The sequence below is a fragment of the Oncorhynchus kisutch genome, linkage group LG1 (assembly GCF_002021735.2).
Source record: "Oncorhynchus kisutch isolate 150728-3 linkage group LG1, Okis_V2, whole genome shotgun sequence".
Lineage (NCBI taxonomy): Eukaryota > Metazoa > Chordata > Actinopteri > Salmoniformes > Salmonidae > Oncorhynchus > Oncorhynchus kisutch.
The window spans coordinates 23,181,114-23,199,213 of NC_034174.2; the positions used below are offsets into that span (position 1 = coordinate 23,181,114).

At 44.5% G+C, this 18,100-nt stretch overlaps 1 protein-coding gene across 1 annotated transcript; it reads right to left on the bottom strand.

The window, feature by feature from the left end:
* Positions 1-6,331: 6,331 nt before the first annotated feature.
* Positions 6,332-17,539, bottom strand: LOC109897147 (store-operated calcium entry regulator STIMATE). The gene is made up of 8 exons (XM_020491727.2): positions 16,341-17,539; positions 14,295-14,343; positions 14,006-14,101; positions 13,146-13,267; positions 12,378-12,490; positions 12,114-12,191; positions 10,557-10,706; positions 6,332-8,283 (listed from the first exon to the last, which is right to left on the bottom strand). Exons 1-8 carry the CDS (start codon positions 16,618-16,620, stop codon positions 8,167-8,169), a joined length of 1,005 nt encoding a protein of 334 aa, XP_020347316.1. The 5' UTR covers positions 16,621-17,539; the 3' UTR covers positions 6,332-8,166.
* Between the last annotated feature and the right edge of the window lie 561 nt (positions 17,540-18,100).

The following is an 18,100-nucleotide window of genomic DNA, read 5'->3' on the forward strand; positions in this document are numbered from 1 at the left end:
CTAAGTGTATGTTGTGTAGTAAGCTGTTAGTAGCCCATGTGCCTCACCCTAATAATTTGGTCCCTTTTCCCTTCATAACTTAGCATACTGTTCTAACTTGGTGGTGCACATGTAGCCTATAGGCTATTTTAGAGAAATGTAATCATCAAATATTGTAAGAGCTTTCATTGTCTGCTTATATGCCCTCTCTATCCTACGGTTCTGACTTGGTGTACAGGGAGAATACTGTAAGTGGCCCATGTTTGGAATTCTGTCACTGTGCATTTCAAAAGTACTGAACAAATGGTTATATTGACTACGTCCGTCCTAGCTCGCTCATTAATGTCTTAATCGAAATTACAGATGGCCTCTTATCCGCTCATCATCCCCTTATGCCATAGTTTGTACATCTCAATTGTCAGTAGAAACCACATTTGTTTAAGCAAGTCAGCCATATCTGCTTTGTTTTTTAAAATTAGTAGTAAATGAGGCTGAATGAACTGTTTCGCTGCCAGACAAGGCTCTGCTGATAGCCAGGTGTAGCGGTGGTAAGGTGTGGGGACTGCTGTTGGAACTCTGCTGTTGGGGCAGATTTATGTAGGACCTAACAGTTTGTGGACATCATGTGTCACTGTTATAGTGCAATTAATGTGTTAAATGTTGTGGCTTGTCCCACCAAGAACAACATGCTAAAATTGCCACCGAGTACAGAGGCAGGGTAAATTCAAAACAAAATAGCTTTTATTGCCTATAAGGTTCCAACCTAAATGATCTCTTTAAGAATAAAACTTAAAATGTTCAGCAAATAAAACTTGAAACCAGACCTAAAGGCCCTCTCAGTCCTCCCCTCCCGTGAGGGGAGACCAGACCTAAAGGCCCTCTCAGTCCTCCCCTCCCGTGAGGGGAGACCAGACCTAAAGGCCCTCTCAGTCCTCCCCTCCCGTGAGGGGAGACCAGACCTAAAGGCCCTCTCAGTCCTCCCCTCCCGTGAGGGGAGACCAGACCTAAAGGCCCTCTCAGTCCTCCCCTCCCGTGAGGGGAGACCAGACCTAAAGGCCCTCTCAGTCCTCCCCTCCCGTGAGGGGAGACCAGACCTAAAGGCCCTCTCAGTCCTCCCCTCCCGTGAGGGGAGACCAGACCTAAAGGCCCTCTCAGTCCTCCCCTCCCGTGAGGGGAGACCAGACCTAAAGGCCCTCTCAGTCCTCCCCTCCCGTGAGGGGAGACCAGACCTAAAGGCCCTCTCAGTCCTCCCCTCCCGTGAGGGGAAACCAGACCTAAAGGCCCTCTCAGTCCTCCCCTCCCGTGAGGGGAAACCAGACCTAAAGGCCCTCTCAGTCCTCCCCTCCCGTGAGGGGAAACCAGACCTAAAGGCCCTCTCAGTCCTCCCCTCCCGTGAGGGGAAACCAGACCTAAAGGCCCTCTCAGTCCTCCCCTCCCGTGAGGGGAAACCAGACCTAAAGGCCCTCTCAGTCCTCCCCTCCCGTGAGGGGAAACCAGACCTAAAGGCCCTCTCAGTCCTCCCCTCCCGTGAGGGGAAACCAGACCTAAAGGCCCTCTCAGTCCTCCCCTCCCGTGAGGGGAAACCAGACCTAAAGGCCCTCTCAGTCCTCCCCTCCCGTGAGGGGAAACCAGACCTAAAGGCCCTCTCAGTCCTCCCCTCCCGTGAGGGGAAACCAGACCTAAAGGCCCTCTCAGTCCTCCCCTCCCGTGAGGGGAAACCAGACCTAAAGGCCCTCTCAGTCCTCCCCTCCCGTGAGGGGAAACCAGACCTAAAGGCCCTCTCAGTCCTCCCCTCCCGTGAGGGGAAACCAGACCTAAAGGCCCTCTCAGTCCTCCCCTCCCGTGAGGGGAAACCAGACCTAAAGGCCCTCTCAGTCCTCCCCTCCCGTGAGGGGAAACCAGACCTAAAGGCCCTCTCAGTCCTCCCCTCCCGTGAGGGGAAACCAGACCTAAAGGCCCTCTCAGTCCTCCCCTCCCGTGAGTGGAAACCAGACCTAAAGGCCCTCTCAGTCCTCCCCTCCCGTGAGTGGAAACCAGACCTAAAGGCCCTCCCAGTCCTCCCCTCCCGTGAGGGGAAACCAGCAGCTGATAAGTGTGGTGCCCGAGTGAGTATCCAGCAACACCCTTAACAAGCCTATTTAAGTCAGCCGTGCCTGTTCATCTTCAAGCAGTGGGCGCTTTCCCAGCTGACTACATGACTGGTGAGGGTGTGGACATTAAGTGGCCGCCCCTCACGGCGCAACACTCCATTCTCACGAGGGAAGCCGTCAGGTGACCAACGTTGGCCCACCCATCGCAAGGCTTCAAGCTGATGGATGTGTTCCATGCTGACCCCCACGCTTGTAGTGTTGGTCGTGGTAGGAGGACTGGCCTGACAGCCCAACACAGGCATAACATTTAGTTAGCATTATGCGAACTCACCAGGGTCCAGTTTCAAAATAAAATAAAATCTTATTTGTCACATGCACCGAATACAACAGGTGTAGACATTAGTGAAATGCTTACATGCCATTAACCAACAATGAAGTTAAGAAACATTTAAAAAAAGAGTATGAAATAAAAGTAAAAGTAACACATAATTAAAGAGCAGCAGTAAAATTACAATAGTAGTGAGGCTATATACAGGGGGTACTGGTACAGAGTCAATGTGCGGGGGCACCAGTTAGTCAAGGTAATTGAGGTAATATTTATTTCATATTTATGTAGGTAGAGTTATTAAAGTGACTATGCATAGATAAGAGAGTAGCAGCAGCATAAGGGGGGGGGGGGGGGGCAATGCAAATAGTCTGGGTAGCCATTTGATTAGATGTTCAGGAGTCTTATGGCTTGGGGGTAGAAGCTGTTTAGAAGCCTCTTGGACCTAGACTTGGCGCTACAGTACCGCTTGCCATGCAGTAGCATAGAGAACAGTCTATGACTAGGGTGGCTGGAGTCTGACAATTTTTAGGGCCTTCCTCTGAATAGGTTTTGTTATGCCCTCTTCATGACTGTCTTGGTGTGTTTGGACCATGTTAGTTTGTTGGTGATGTGGTCACCAAGGAACTTGAAGCTCTCAACCTGCTCCACTGCAGCCCTGTTGATGACAATGGGGGTGTGCTCAGTCCTCCAGTTCCTGTAGTCCACAATCATCTCCTTTGTCTTGATCACGTTGAGGGGTTGTTGTCCTGGCACCACACGGTCAGGTGTCGGTGATTAGGCCTACCACTGTTGTGTCGTCTGCAAACTTAATGATGGTGTTGGAGTCGTGCCTGGCCGTGCAGTCATGAGTGAACAGGGAGTACAGGAGGGGACTGTGCACGCACCACAGAGGGGACCAGTGTTGAGGATCAGCGTGGCAGATGTGTTGTTACCTACCCTCACCATATGACCCTATGGCTCTAACGATGAACTTAGCCTTAAGATGCTTTTGAGAAACCGGGCCACAGCAAAAAGATGTTCAGACTCTAGTGGTCGCCAACAACCTCCCAACCCATAGAATTAGTTTAAATAAGTTGTTTTCTGAAAAGATGTTAGGGAATGTCTAAAATAGCTTGGGCTACATATGCATTATACTTCAGTGTGCTGCTGTCCCAATTTCAAAATGTCCTATTTCCATGCTAAAATAAAAACTAAGAAAATGCCATGTTTTGTATAAGGGTAAATTGAGGCACACACACACATTCATACAACAGATATCAGACCATTCAATAACAGTAAGGTTTGGCTTCTTTGGTGCCGTTTGTCCAAGCATCCATCTGTCTTGTCATGGCTCCAGTGCAGTGATGATAGCCACTACTTCTCCACCCTGGCTGGCTCTACTTGCCAAAGATGCTGGCTCTACTTGCCAAAGATGCTGGCTCTACTTGCCAAAGATGCTGGCTCCACTTGCCAAAGATGCTGGCTCCTGGGGCTTTAGGCTTCTCCAGTACAGTCTCTCCTAAGACTTCACCCCACTGAACACAGAGGGAGCCACCTTCCCCATACGCTCTGAGGATGGACAGAGACAAGGCCATGAGCAAAGATAGTGGGGCGTGCCAAATACTACTACACACAAAGATGATGAGCAATATTCACACTGTAGACAAACTGATGTGTCTATAATCTTTAGAAGAAGTGCTGCAGTTGTGTTGTCTTTTTCCTTCTTCCTAGTTCTCTAATCGAACATTCTTCCTCTACCCTGGGGACAGGGACAGTAACACTAGGCCAGTTTCTGACAACTTAGCCTCCTGCTCTAGACTAACTTTACACCCTCTGTCTTAAACACTGACTGCACAAGATTCAGTTTCTGTAGGAGTGGAAACTATTTGTAACTCACTCAGTATGCGCTCTCCCGAGCTGGGCTTGGGCTGAATACACACCTGAGTTCAGCGATAACGTTGTAGAAAGTGAACCGAGCTCACAGTCACTTGGCTGTGTGACTTTACCCTACCTGCACTAATGCCTACAACTGACCAATATCAAAAGGGGTATATGCAGTCAACAATTAATATGGCAGTGATAATTACTTGTATTTCACACACTCCCACAAGTGGGAAAAAAATGTTAAGCAAGTGATATTACCCTGCTACTCACCACTCTATCATGACCTCATAGGTCTACTCTTGCACTTGCCCTTCAGCCCATTTACTGCGGGATCCTTTCAGGTCCTCCTCCATCACAGGGCACTTCTTTACCTCACCGGCCTATGGAGGGCTGGAGAAAGGATGGAGGTTAAAGACAGGGCAAAATCTCACATCTTTCTGAATTTCCCTCATCATAACTCTCCCTCTGATTTGTTTCTCGATCTTCCTATTTTGAAGTAAATATAGCAGAATCCTTTACATAGAAAATAATAGATGTAGATTTTGCTGTCACATCAAGAACTGGACAACAAATAGTTGATAAAACAGGTCAGGACAGTCGGATACAAGGACATTTGCTTACCTGAGACATTGTGTTTGGGTTTTCGTGTCTTAATCCCAGAGTTCTGGTCAGTGGAGCTGTGTCTGGATTGCTCCTCTCTGTCCAGTCCATTATATTTATACCCTCAGATCCTCAGGGAGATAATCTCTGTTATTGACCCTGGGATTGAGTCAGTGGACCACCACCCTCCTCTCTCTCTGTCCATTGTCAACGTGTATTATTAGACTGACATGAGGGATTGTGCAGCTGGAACAGGTCTTCCCTCATTTAGGATGTAGTTGCAACGAACTGCTGAGTGAGAGACAACTCAAAGCCCTTACAATATCCCACAAGCAGTGATTTCAAAGTTTTCTGGAAGCTACACAACTCCCTGGCAGTCTAGTGGTTAGGATTCAGGTCTTTCACCGCAGCAGCCCGGATTTGATTCCTGGTCAGGGAATGTCCTTTTAGGCCTCTGAATGCATGTCAACTGGCAGAACACATCAGCTGATGAACACCTTCCCCATGTTACTACTAACCCCAAAATAGCTCTACTCCCTACTACCCAATCAAGAGTTCACCTCTCCCATCAAAATATTTTCCTGAACGGATTACATGAAGGTTTAGGGATTTTGCAAACATAACACACGCAGTCATATAACTTGGATATAATGGTTCAGAATAAGACTTGACTCAGAGGGGCCAGACCATTCATACTGTATCACAGGGAGACTAGTGAATCAGCCTTTCTGTTTGAGAGGCCATCGCTTGCCTGCCAGCATGCCTGTGTGTGTAGTTAATAAGTGAGTAAGAAGTCAAAAGGTGCTTGAGAGCCAGGCTTGTCCATCAATAACAATTGTCCTCGAGTCAGTTTGTATGCTTCAAAAAAATAGTCATGTGTGTATAATTAGGGAATCTATTTGCAGCAGTGGAGGCTGGTGGGAGGAGTTATAGGACAGGCTCATTGTAATGGCTGAAATGGAGTCAAACATGGTTTTTATGTTCGATACCGTTCCATTTATTCCAGCAATTACAATGAGCCAGTCCTCCTATAGCTCTTCCCAACAGCCTTCTCAGATTTACAGGTACTGCGCCATTATTCTCAGAGTCAGTGAACTCTATGGGGAGAAATGGGTCCTCTTTTCTCTACATGCCTCAACTGCACCTGATACTGAACTGTTTACCGACAGCCCACTCGGTCACTGTGGAAATGGCACCCTGGTGGCAGTAGAGTATTACAGAGACCTGTGACCTCAACCCCCCCCACCCCACATTCCAGGAGACTTCTTAACACTAGCATTCTTTACCCTGACAGCTCCCTGGTGGTCTAGTGGTTAAGATTTGGTGCGCTCACCGAGCAGCAGCCTGGGTTTGATTCCTGGCCAGGGAATTCACTTAAACCCTCCTACAATGCAGTATAACCCTAGTAAATGGACAAAACGGAAAGCTCTGTCTATTCAGACACTGTCTTAAAAATAAAAAAAATCTGCTATTTCAGTGTTTTACTAACTTTATTGCAAAAGCAAATATAATGGTAATGTAGGTCCTTCATTTGTCAGTCATTTTAATGATCTAGTTGTTTTTTTCAAAATACTAAAAGCCCTCTCTGTTGAGCAGAGGGCAACCAGAAGTGTTTAATGATGCTGTACCATCCATTTACCAAACCCTACTGTCATTTATTCCTAAGTATCAGCCAACAACAATCATTGTCAAACCGTTCAACATCTTCAGCACCATGGTCATCATCACATTTACTTTATCCCCACTCCTTACTTTGAACAGGAGCATTAAGACAAACACACTCATACAAACATACCTGCACTGTACTGCAGGCTGACCTAGAGTCACTCAAACTCTAGGTCTGTGCTTCTGTCAAACCAACTGAATGCTACTGCAAGTCTAAAGCTCTGGGGCACAAAATGAACACTCACAAACATGGTAAGTTCACATAGGCACATTGTCGAAAACAAAGAATGAACACAAAGAACATCCATAGACCAGTGATAACTGGGAATTGTGCAAGAGCGGAGAGTTTTTTCCCCGTTGGTTGTGAGGACACACCCTCAGGTCCCATATCTACTCAGTCTCGGAATGAAAAACACTTAGTAGGCTGGGGATCATCATGGTTTTGGCCCAAAATAACTTACTGTAAAAAATAAACAGGACACACCAAAAACAATAAATAAGTAATGGAAGAGATCCCAGTTAACGGTCATACACAGAGACAGGAAGAGAAGGCTCCGAGCCAGGCCTATAGACCTAAACGGTCAATGGGTGGGCTTGAAATTAGGTTCAGTCCCTTGGGTCCGGGTTGGGTGATGCATTGTGGAGACACACGCCCAAGCTACACCGTATTGACCCGTCCTCCCTCTACAGTCAGGTAGAAGTCGAAACAGTTAGAAACGTGAGTGCTGTGGTTATAAAACACTGCATCTTCACAGAGCAAAGACTCCATTGGAGCATCAAGCCACACCTCCTACATTCCCTTAGCCATGCATGAATGGAAAAGTCCACACAGACAGACACACACACTCCTATAACAGGCCATAGCAGTGAGCCATTTCTTATATGGAATCTAGATGAGGAATACAATCACTTTCTGATTCGGAAGAGTATCAAAAGTATTAAAACACTAAAATGACAGAGGTTTACTTAAAGGTGGGGGGGGGGGGGCTGAGTTCAATACCAGGTGCCTGTTCGCTCCGTCTACATCGAACCGAGGTCACCGGCTAAACCACAGAAAAAGTAACACCCATTCACAGTTTAACCTGATGCAGTAATATCATTCTGGACTTCTGAAGAGTCAGTATGGAACAGAATTAGGAATTAGAATAGTCATTTAATAGGATATTTAGGGTGCTAGCAATTACACTGCATCACCAACTCAAACACACCCAAACCTTCCTATTACAGACCAGTGCTAAAAGTTCCCAAAACACATAAAGATTCATTTCCCCAACGAGTGTCACTGAAACACCAGTGACAGATCTATGGTGAAATCGCCTTTAGACATGGTATGTAGTTAGCTGCAGTAAAATCCTTTCCATGGGTTTCTATTCTCAGTGCAGAGGCTGCAGGAGTCCCATGTGGATGTGTAGTAATGGCAGTCCAATAGGCTCCATGGTCTGCAGTCTTCCATGATCCCACCTCCCAATATAGGCCCCCTACTGACTCCACAAAGAGACCAATGCCAGCCTGCTGTTAGAAGAATCAAGTACAGGTTGCCAGCAGGCTCCAGTCAGGGCAGCAGGCCCTGGAGGAGGAGAGAGTGGGGTTGTGAGTAGACACTGGAGTGGGTCAGACCAGGTCAGACTGGGTAGGCCCAGGTCAAACAGGGATCCCCATACGGTGCTTCTTCTTCTTCTTGACCGCCTTGAGGCCAGTGAGTCGGCGCACATCCTCCTCCTCCGAGTCATCCATCTCATCGTCAGCCGAGAACAGGATCTGAGAGAGAGAAAGGAGTTTGGAAATGAGACCAAAGAAAGCCATATGCCTAGACGGATGACACTCAAAGCAACCCTGAGTTATGGGTTAAATGAGTTGAATCCCAGAGCTTAAATGCTCACGGACACCAGCAAATTTCCCGTGTCAGCAGAAACGTATCATTCGTCCTCCATCTGCCTCGGTGGGGTGGAAGGATGGGGATGGGTCTGGTTGCTTAACCACTAGACTACCAGGGAGATGTGGTGGCAGGAACACATATGCCCCGGACTATTTGATAGAGGGGAAGAGTCTTTTAGAGTGGTATTTGGGTGTAGTATTGAAGCTTGCCATCAGGGTTTTACTGAAGCAAAAACTAGCTCCAACTCATCTCAATAAAACAAGCCTGTGATAACATAGCTATATGCCCCCTTTTATAATGAGAGAGCGATAAGATCACTGCTCTGAATCTTTATGTAGACAGACTTTTTATTTCAGCTTGAGGCAGATGACCTAAGCCATACATGCTCCGTGTTAACCTGTACAGCAGTGTTTCTTTAGTAGTGGGTTTGGGCCCACTGGTTAATTGCAGATAGTTCCTGTGACTGGAGGAACTACCCGGTCTGGTACACCACACCCAGATGTCTATGAAAAACTTCTCCCGTCACAAATTCCATATACCGGTAATTCCATAGGACATGCATTCCTGATATTAGACATGATGGTCTAGTGGTTAGGATTTGGTGCTCTCACCGCTGTGCCTGGGTTTGATTCCCGGTCAGGGAACACACTTTCAATAACTCCTAGAATCCACTGTCACAAAACATGGTGCTTTGGGTGATCCATGAGTAACTGTGGAAACCAATTATCTAGCTATCACAATCAACTCAACATTTGATTCCAAAGCAACTCACTACTTCCATTTATGATGAGAAATGTGGTGCTTTGGAATCAGAAAGAAAACCCACTCCTTATAAATGTTTTTACAGTTTCTGATGAATAAGAAATCCCCCTGCTCAAGGCAGACTTAAATGACTTCATCCATGAATGTTTGAGTGTGGTGGTTGTCTCTGGTCTATGGAGCAGATCACAGGGCCAGGTCCATCTGGTTTACAGGCCTGAAAAGTGACTGGCCTTAGGCACAGGGTGGAGTGATTCACAGCCAAGAGACAGGCTTCTGCTGGTGCTGGGCAAGTTTGTCTACACAGCCAGGGGAGGATGTAAGTTAGCCTTGTGGCTACGTCAGCCTGAGGCAATGGGAGGAGAGAGAGGCCACACAGGGCTTGCGAGGAGAGGGCTTTTGGGGAAAGGAGGAGGTGGACAAGGCTCAGAATCCAATCTTAGGACTTAGTGTATATTCCTCCTTAAGATTTTTCAAAGCTTTCCCAAAAAACAGCTTTTCCAGTGATTTAGGTGTGTAATGTACACGGAGTGTATAAAATATTAAGAACACCTGCTATGATCTCTTATTGATCTGCTTAAAATCCACTTCAATCACTGTAGGTGAAGTGGAGGAGACAGGTTAATGAAGGACTTTTAATCTAACTACACTGTCCGATTTACAGTAGCTATTACAGTGAAATAATACCATGCTATTGTTTGATGAGTGCGCACAGTTATAAACTTCAAAATGTATTAATAAACCAATTAGGCACATTTGGGCAGACTTGATAGAACATTTTTAACAGAAATGCAATGGTTCATTGGATCAGTATAACACTATACAAATACACTGTCATCTAGTAGCTAAAATCTAAATTGTCTAAACGGGAATATTACATTGTGGCCTTTCTCTTGCATTTTAAAGATGGAAATAAAAAAATATGTTTTTTCTTTGAATCATCTTTTACCAGATCTAGTGTGTTACATTCTCCTACATTAATTTCACATTTCCACAACCTTCAAACTGTTTCCTTTCAAAAGGTATCAAGAATATGCATATCCTTGCTTCAAGTCCTGAGCGACAGGCAGTTAGATTGGGTATGTCATTTTAGTCAAATTGAAAAAAAAAAAGGGTCTGATCCTTGGCCTTGAGACAACGGAGACATGGATTGCATATGTGTGCCATTCAGAGAGTGAATGGGCAAGACAAAATATTTAAGTGTCTTTGAACCCGGTATAGTAGTAGGTGCCAGGCGCATCTGTGTGTATCAAGAATGGTCCACCACCCAAAGGACATCCAGTTCCTAATGTTTGGTATACTCAGTGTATGTATATGATTGGTTGTGTGGTCAGGCCTCAATCTTTTATTAAGCATTGTGTCCATGACTTAATAAATGGCCGTGTCCATATCTTACCTCAGACTCTGAGTCGTCGTGGGAGAGTGCCCGCCTGTAGCGCACCTTACTGTTGCCCCGCAAGTCCTCCCCCATCTCCCGCTCCTCCAGCTTGGCTTTTGTCCGTCCCTTCTTCATCAGGAAGTTATCTACCACCCAAAACATCAGGGCCTGAGGAAAACATACAGTACACAGCTCAGTGAGCAAGTACAACAGACACACATGACCGTTTGATGATCACACACAAGCCTAAATGGCTAAAATCCGTAGACATAAACATCACACTTAGTTGAAGCAATTACATTTCAAAAGGGATATAAATATCGGTCAATTTTGCTGCCAACTAACTGACCCTCATTAACCGGTCAACAAAAAATGTCCAAACAGTCAAATTACGTCACAGACAGAAAATACTATTAGAGATCTGTATAGAATGATGAGATGCTGATATTTCCATCCTAACAATGGGAGTTGGACCATGGCGGGAAAGCAGGCGACAAGCTTAGGCCCAAAATAAGACCATAGAAACCTATTGGGCTTATTTTGAACAGATTTTGGCGAGCGTGAAATCTCTTGCTTGCCATATCCTCTCTGGTACCTTGCATTCAGGACCAGACATATTTCATTAAGAGCTGAATGGAAACATGCAACAATAGCAAGCCTATCATATTATAGTTCAAAAAGCTATAGCATATTATTGAACATACAACTCCTGTAATGAAGCATCTAACCAAACGCCCTTTTCAAACATTTGCCAAAATGCAATCTGCGGAAAACACCATTCTAAACCTAATTTGAGCAGTTGTGACAGATTAAAATCTCCGAAATGTAGAAAGAGGGGGAATGTAATAGCAACAAATATGATGGGTTGCTAATATGGATCGTGCCTTTGGCTTCTGAACAACGAAAGAAAGTCGATATGAATTAGAACAGGAGAGAAATGCTGGTTAATGGCATGAGGGGGAAAAAATTGCCTCCATGTTTCTACGGATCGATTTTCTTATTAAGGCTACTTTGAAGCAAGGTAAGACATGCCTCATTATTTGAAGTAAAAGTATCAGGTTTTAAACAATTATACTACCTCGAGCTCACATTGCAAAGTGGTGGGTGACGCACCATCAGTCAACGGTCGGCAGCCTATAGTATAGAGTATACACCTGAACGGGGGAACTTTAATTATGAGTTGAGATTGAGAAATAAAAATAGCTCCTTTTAAATCGTGGCCACCAAAATGTTGAAAACACGATTGCATTTAGAATTGTTAAATTGTTGTGCAATGACTGGGCTTCCAAAAGCAGGCTTCACGCCAATAGCCTACAGACTTTTTAAGGAGCTACTCTCACGCTGTATGACAGGTGGAAGGCTATTCCACTCCTCAAACTAGGCTCTGTATGCTGTGAGTGTTTGATAAATAATAAACATGACGAAAAAACAAACGTGACAATTTAATTCCAAAATTAAGAAAATTACCTTAAAGACTGATAAGCATGACCAGTCAAATGTATTTTCAGCAGCTAACCGATTAACGGTTAAGATCACTAAATTTATTTTCAATTGAGCCCTGCACACTTAACTTACATTAACGAAGAACGGGACGATGAGCATGACGATGGCCAGCTCCAACTGAGGGTTGTTTATGGGGTTCAGGAGAGCCAGCTGTGAGACACACAAACAACAGTAAAGAAAGACGGTGAATAAACAGTACACAAAAACACCAGAGTTAAAATGATAGAAACAGTTTACAGTACGGTTAGTACTCATACACTTTCCACAGTCATAATATAACTGAACTGACACAATGGTCACGCGATCAGGAACCTACCCATTATGCCCCCTACTCACCTTCTTCCACTGGGGGATGAGTAGGACCAGGATGATCAGGACCTTCTCAAACATCATGATAAGGATGTAGAGAGCACACTGGCCTGCCCATGCAGTACACTGCACTGGTTCTCCTGTGTGCGCATGCACACAAACACACACACACACACACACACACAGACGATGAACACGTGACCTACGGACTAGACACACAATTCAATAGACAGAAACAAACAAGCAAAACAGACAAATACCAACCCACAGAAATATCCAGACAGACAACTCTATATTCCACTTAAAGGGGCAATCTGCAGTTGCTACATCCATTTTTTGGACTTTAAATGATAAATCCATTGAATCTTGAAAAACAAATTCTAAATGCCTCATGAGCTTGGTTAAACGGTCATCATGCCCCATCAGAACCCAATATATAAGCTTGTTTTACTACAATGTCTGTAAACAATATAAGTGTGAACAAACATACATGCCTCGAAACATGATTAAAACCATAATGTTTGATATGGTCAGTCCTTGCATCCAAAGCTCTGTCTATGAATTTGAGAGAGGTTACATTTCTCCAGGTCCACTGCATATTACAGCTTTAAATCAAAGCACCAGGGAAAGGTTTCCATAAACTCTGCCTTTGGGTAAACAATTTAATAGTGATCGACTATGTTTGATGTGGATGACATTGCAGTAGTGCCCTAGGCAGCCACTCCCCTCTTCTGGACACCATTTGTACTACAGGGTGAAATGATCTCTCATCCACACTGACACACACACTCTCACCATATTCTCCGAAGCGTAGAGCATCCCACTGCCTCCACTCTACGATAGCACTGATGGCCCTCACCCCGGCATAGATCAGCAGCATTCCAAGAGACGCATCCAGGAGGAAGTTAATGAGGTAACTGAGGGAGAGATGAGACATTGTGTCCACTTCAACCTTGAAGTGCATAATGTTATAGAGACTATACTGACCAGAAATATAAAAGCAACATGCAACAATTTCAACAATTTTACTGAGTTAAATTTCATAGAAGGAAATCAGTCAATTGAAATAAATAAATTAGGCCCTAATCTATGGATTTCACATGACTGGGCAGGGGTGCAGACATGGGTGGGCCTATTCCCACCCAGCCAGCCAATCAGAATGAGTTTTAAAGGGCTTCCCCCCCCAGAAGATCCCACAGGTGAAGAAGCCGGATGTGGAGGTCCTGGGCTGGTGTGGTTGCACGTGGTCTGCGATTGTGAGGCCGGTTGGATGTACTGCCAAATTCTCTAAAACAACGTTGGAGGTGGCTTATGGTAAAGAAATTAACATTACATTCTCTAGAACAGCTATACAGCTCTGTTGGACATTCCTACAGTCAGCATGCCAACTGCATGCTCCCTTAAAATCTGTGGCGTTGTGTGACAAAACTCATACTGTTAAATCGGCTTATTGATATGCCACTACTATGCTCACTAACAGGGATGCAACCAAATTTGCGCACACAATTTGTGCGTATGGACATTTATGGGATCTTTTATTTCAGCTCATGAAACCAACACTTTACATATTGCATTTATATTTACTACATACACAAAAATACAGAGGCACAAAGACAGACAGTCTGACAGACACACTCATACAGAGACACACTCACAGTGAGCAGGGGTCCTCCTCTGTGAGGTCAGACAGGTAGACGTTGGCAAAGTGAATGAATAGCATACCAATGGCCTGTTTGGAGGTGTCCAGGAACCTGGTAGAGTTGCCGGGCACAGGAGGGCCTTTTAAGAACTCTTGAGAATTCAAGTTCTTTCAATAGCTCAACATCACATTAGAAAAATTCATAATTTGTCGTGTTTATCATAGTTGCGTTTCTTGGTTAATAGCAATATCGAAGAGGATAAGCTTGAATACTGTGGTTGGAAGTGGGATGGCTGCCGTCTTACCAGATCCTCCAGGGCCTTCTCTCATGCTTGGGCTCCCTGAAGCGCTTCACTGTAGACAGGACACAGAGTCACATATAGGACTGCCGTTCTCACACACCCACGACAGCAGTGGGATGAATTAGTATGCCGCTCTGGGGCAAATCCAATCATTCTATTAATGTAAATTAATTAAGACCAGCTCCAGTCTGAACTGAAATCGGCTTTACACTTTCATCATCACAAAGTGTAATGGGCCTATTTCTATGAATATGGCCAGTGTGATGGGAAATGCAGTTCAGTTTCCCCTTTAGCACCATAGCCTAACCCCTAACTAATGGACTTTAGCAAAAAATGTTCATTAGGCTATATTCCCTTAAGTCAACTATTGAGATGCCATGTTTACACAAGGCAACACCATAGAGGATGATGATGGTAAGAGGAAGTGGCAGACTACTGTCCATTACATACTAAAATGTCACTGCGTGTTACTAATGTGCCTATCATGATATTATCCGCCAAATCTCCCTTCCTCTGTGAGCAAAATAAATACTTTGGTTGTATCTTATGAGCTGAAAAAAAATGTAGTGCATTTGGCACTGTAATCAAACCCATTGATAGATCAGAGGACCTGCTAACAGTACGCAACACCAGGCAGGCATTGTCATATTACATGTCACACTGTCTTGGTCACATTTCAACATTATCACCTGGGGTACCAACCTGGGGATGAGAATGATAATAAGGTGGGTGCTTATAGTTGTCCAATTCCACACATGTACAAGAGTGTATTAAGAGTGCATTGATTGGAAATGTGATTTTTGCATAACCGAACTCTCCCTGAGACATCCTCGGAGAGTGGGGTCATGGCCTGGGTCTGCTAACAGCTACCCTTGAACAATAAGGGTTCAATGCCGTACTCAAGGGCATTGACAGATTTGTCACATTCTTGGCTCTGTGATTCGAACCAGCAATCTTTTGGTTACTGGCCCAATGCTCTAACCGCTAGGCTACCTGACCCCCTGCACTATAGATTGGTGTGTGTTCAAACACAATAGCCTACATGAAAGACAAACTGCCCGTCTCAGTGACTGCTACTCTGGGGGTTAGGCCCCTGTGTACGAGGTGGAAGCCCTTTCTACTAAAGTCTAGGTCTACACTATAATTAATCCTTGTGTGAGTGATGCAAGAGTGTGTATTCTCTGAACACAATGTAATGGCTGACAAATAATGCTTTGGCTGTTCCAGACAATAGTCAGCATGTTTCCATGCCCGCCCTCTTCTAACCTCCATCACACAAGATTGATTCCTGGGTGAGAGAAAAGTGGTTTAATGATTTATGACTCCACTAATCTACTGGACATATCTTAAACCCAAATTGAGGATTAGGGTATGACACCTCTAGACAACAGTACCCTAATGTGTGTTAAATACTTTACTGTGTGTGTGGATGCATGTGCGCTGTCTGTGTAATGTATATCTATGTCACCTGTCGAAAGGGTAGCTAGTTTTCCTAGTGTTTTGCCCAAAGAAATGTTTACACAGGAATTTGCATATGCTGTGACTTCAGACTTCCTCAGACTGTTGAGTGTGTAACTACTGACACACCCTGCATGTTGGCTGTGGGCTGGGCTGTGTGAATGTGATGATTCAGGCCCAGTCAATTCCCACTGAGAAAGCTGCCTCAGGCATCATCACTGCTCTGAGAGCTGAAAATGCCTCACCTCTTGCTGTGAGGCTCCTCTCTACCAGGGCCACACTGCTGACTCAGTGGTCAAAGAGGCACTCAATGAGGTCAAATTACATGGCCAAAAATGAACACTATGGGGATGGGACAACACATTTCACACTGTATAATCCAGTATTTTGAAACAGTGTATAGGTAATGACTGCCAGTGATTATTGACAAAAACAGACTTCCATTCTAAACAAGTAGCCTAAACAGGTTATCCAGTCTCAACACTGCACAGTGAAATTCAATTTTACAGTAGGCCTAACTGCACAGAACAAACGACCATAAATTAGCACATTTTCCACAGTCAGAGTGGGCATCTGGTTGGCTGTACTCACACATCAGCGTACTGAAGGCCACCATCGCTAGAAGGCCTTGCAGGAAGATGCCGAAAGAGTCCATCAAGTCACCATTCTCGCAGCCACGGGTGTCCGCATTTGGTGTGGGGCGGGCAGACACTGGCGTGTTGGAAAAAGGCATAGCTGACAGAACCACTCCCGAGACAGCCACGTCCCCGGTTTGGGAAAGACGACTCACCCCACTAACCGCCATAGTAGTAGACCAGTTTAAAGGTGTATTGGCGGATGGCATATACCGTAAATAAGCAATAAAGTCCATTTAAATGTCTTCTCCACACAGAATGGGCTTCTTTGTCATCCAGTTGTTAGCTGGCAATCGATTAGTTATGCAGGAGTATTTGGCATTAAAAAAAAGGTTATCTTCCTTTTAACTGCGGAGCCATATATTCACGTTTCATATGTGGCCTGCGTTAGCAAACATATCCCAGTTGTTGATAATCCATTGTATCACCAAATAGCCACAAAAGAACGGCATACCATGCATGTCATACTCATTTAACTAACATTCTTGGTTTACTAACAAATTAAAATCCAAGCTGTGGTTTGCATAAATTAGCTATCGATGGCTAACGAACATAACTAGCTACACAGCAGGCAATCATGGACAACGTATATAACAATTAAATACATGTGACGACGCAATGTTTACTAACGGAAACATTTGCAACAAAGTTCCAAAAGGAGTCATCCCAAGGCATGTTCTAACTTCATTTCAGCAGAGTTCCTAACCGTTTCAGCGGTGCGCGAGAGGGTTAGCAAATGAAGCTAGTGTCACCTAGTTATGTACCTCTTAAACATTTTAAAAACGGTAAGCAAGCTACTTGAGTAAACACCACTGTTTTACCCTGTGACGAATTAAATTATATAAAAACCTCGCGCACCAGCCTACCAGAACAAGTGATGCGAACGGTACCGGTAGCTTAGCTAGCTAATCTGGTTCAAGTAATTGCAATGGATCCCTTGTGCATGTATGAAAGGCATGATATTGATATTCTCACGATTTCGGATTTGCTACTTTTTCATTTTTTAAATCTGTTTTGCACAAAACATGGGAACGACCAATAATTTGCTCAATGATCAAAGTACATAGCTACTAGCTACCACTGGAATTTCCAGCTGCATCCTTTCTGAGCCCAGACCAAAGCCCATTGGCATATTCATTACGCCAATTCTGTTGCAAAACGTTTCCCAAACGGAAGAAAATAGAACAAAATGGGGCGGGACTTACCTGGATTTGTCCAATAGAAACTCTCATTTTCGTTGCAAAAATAGTTTGGACTAATGATTACACATATTGCCCACTCATGTTGACTTTACGTAAAGGTTAATGTGATCGATGTGACACAACGGTATCATGGGAAGTGTAGCTTGGAAAGATTTTGAACCGTGTTAAACTCATAGAGCTCGCCAGCTTCAACTCCGAAAACCCGGAAATGATTTACCTCTTGTTCGTTCAACCATTGCTATAGGGAAAATGAATGGGGAAAGAATAGGGTTTTGGGATAAACGCCGACAATTTTGTCTGAGGTTTTAACATAGATTTAGGAAATCTTATATGTTTTGTTCTATATGAGATAATAATCAGTCAGTTAACATGACCTTTATGAATTATGAAGGCTTTGTGTTTTTAAATTATTACATACGTGCTTCAAAATACACAGAAAGTGACGTTAGCTGATTATCTCGTAGAACAAAACCTATAAGACCCAAGCCTGTGTTTAACAGACACCTTATTTTCG

Bases quoted from the DNA above. Each gene is read 5' to 3' on its own strand.
- LOC109897147 (XM_020491727.2), bottom strand. From the start codon at position 16,620: ATGGACTTTATTGCTTATTTACGGTATATGCCATCCGCCAATACACCT. The intron at 12,192-12,377 runs GTGAGTAGGGGG...TGTGTCTCACAG, and splicing joins TCATCCCCCAGTGGAAGAAG to CTGGCTCTCCTGAACCCCAT. The intron at 8,284-10,556 runs GTAAGATATGGA...TCTCTCTCTCAG, and splicing joins ACGACGACTCAGAGTCTGAG to ATCCTGTTCTCGGCTGACGA.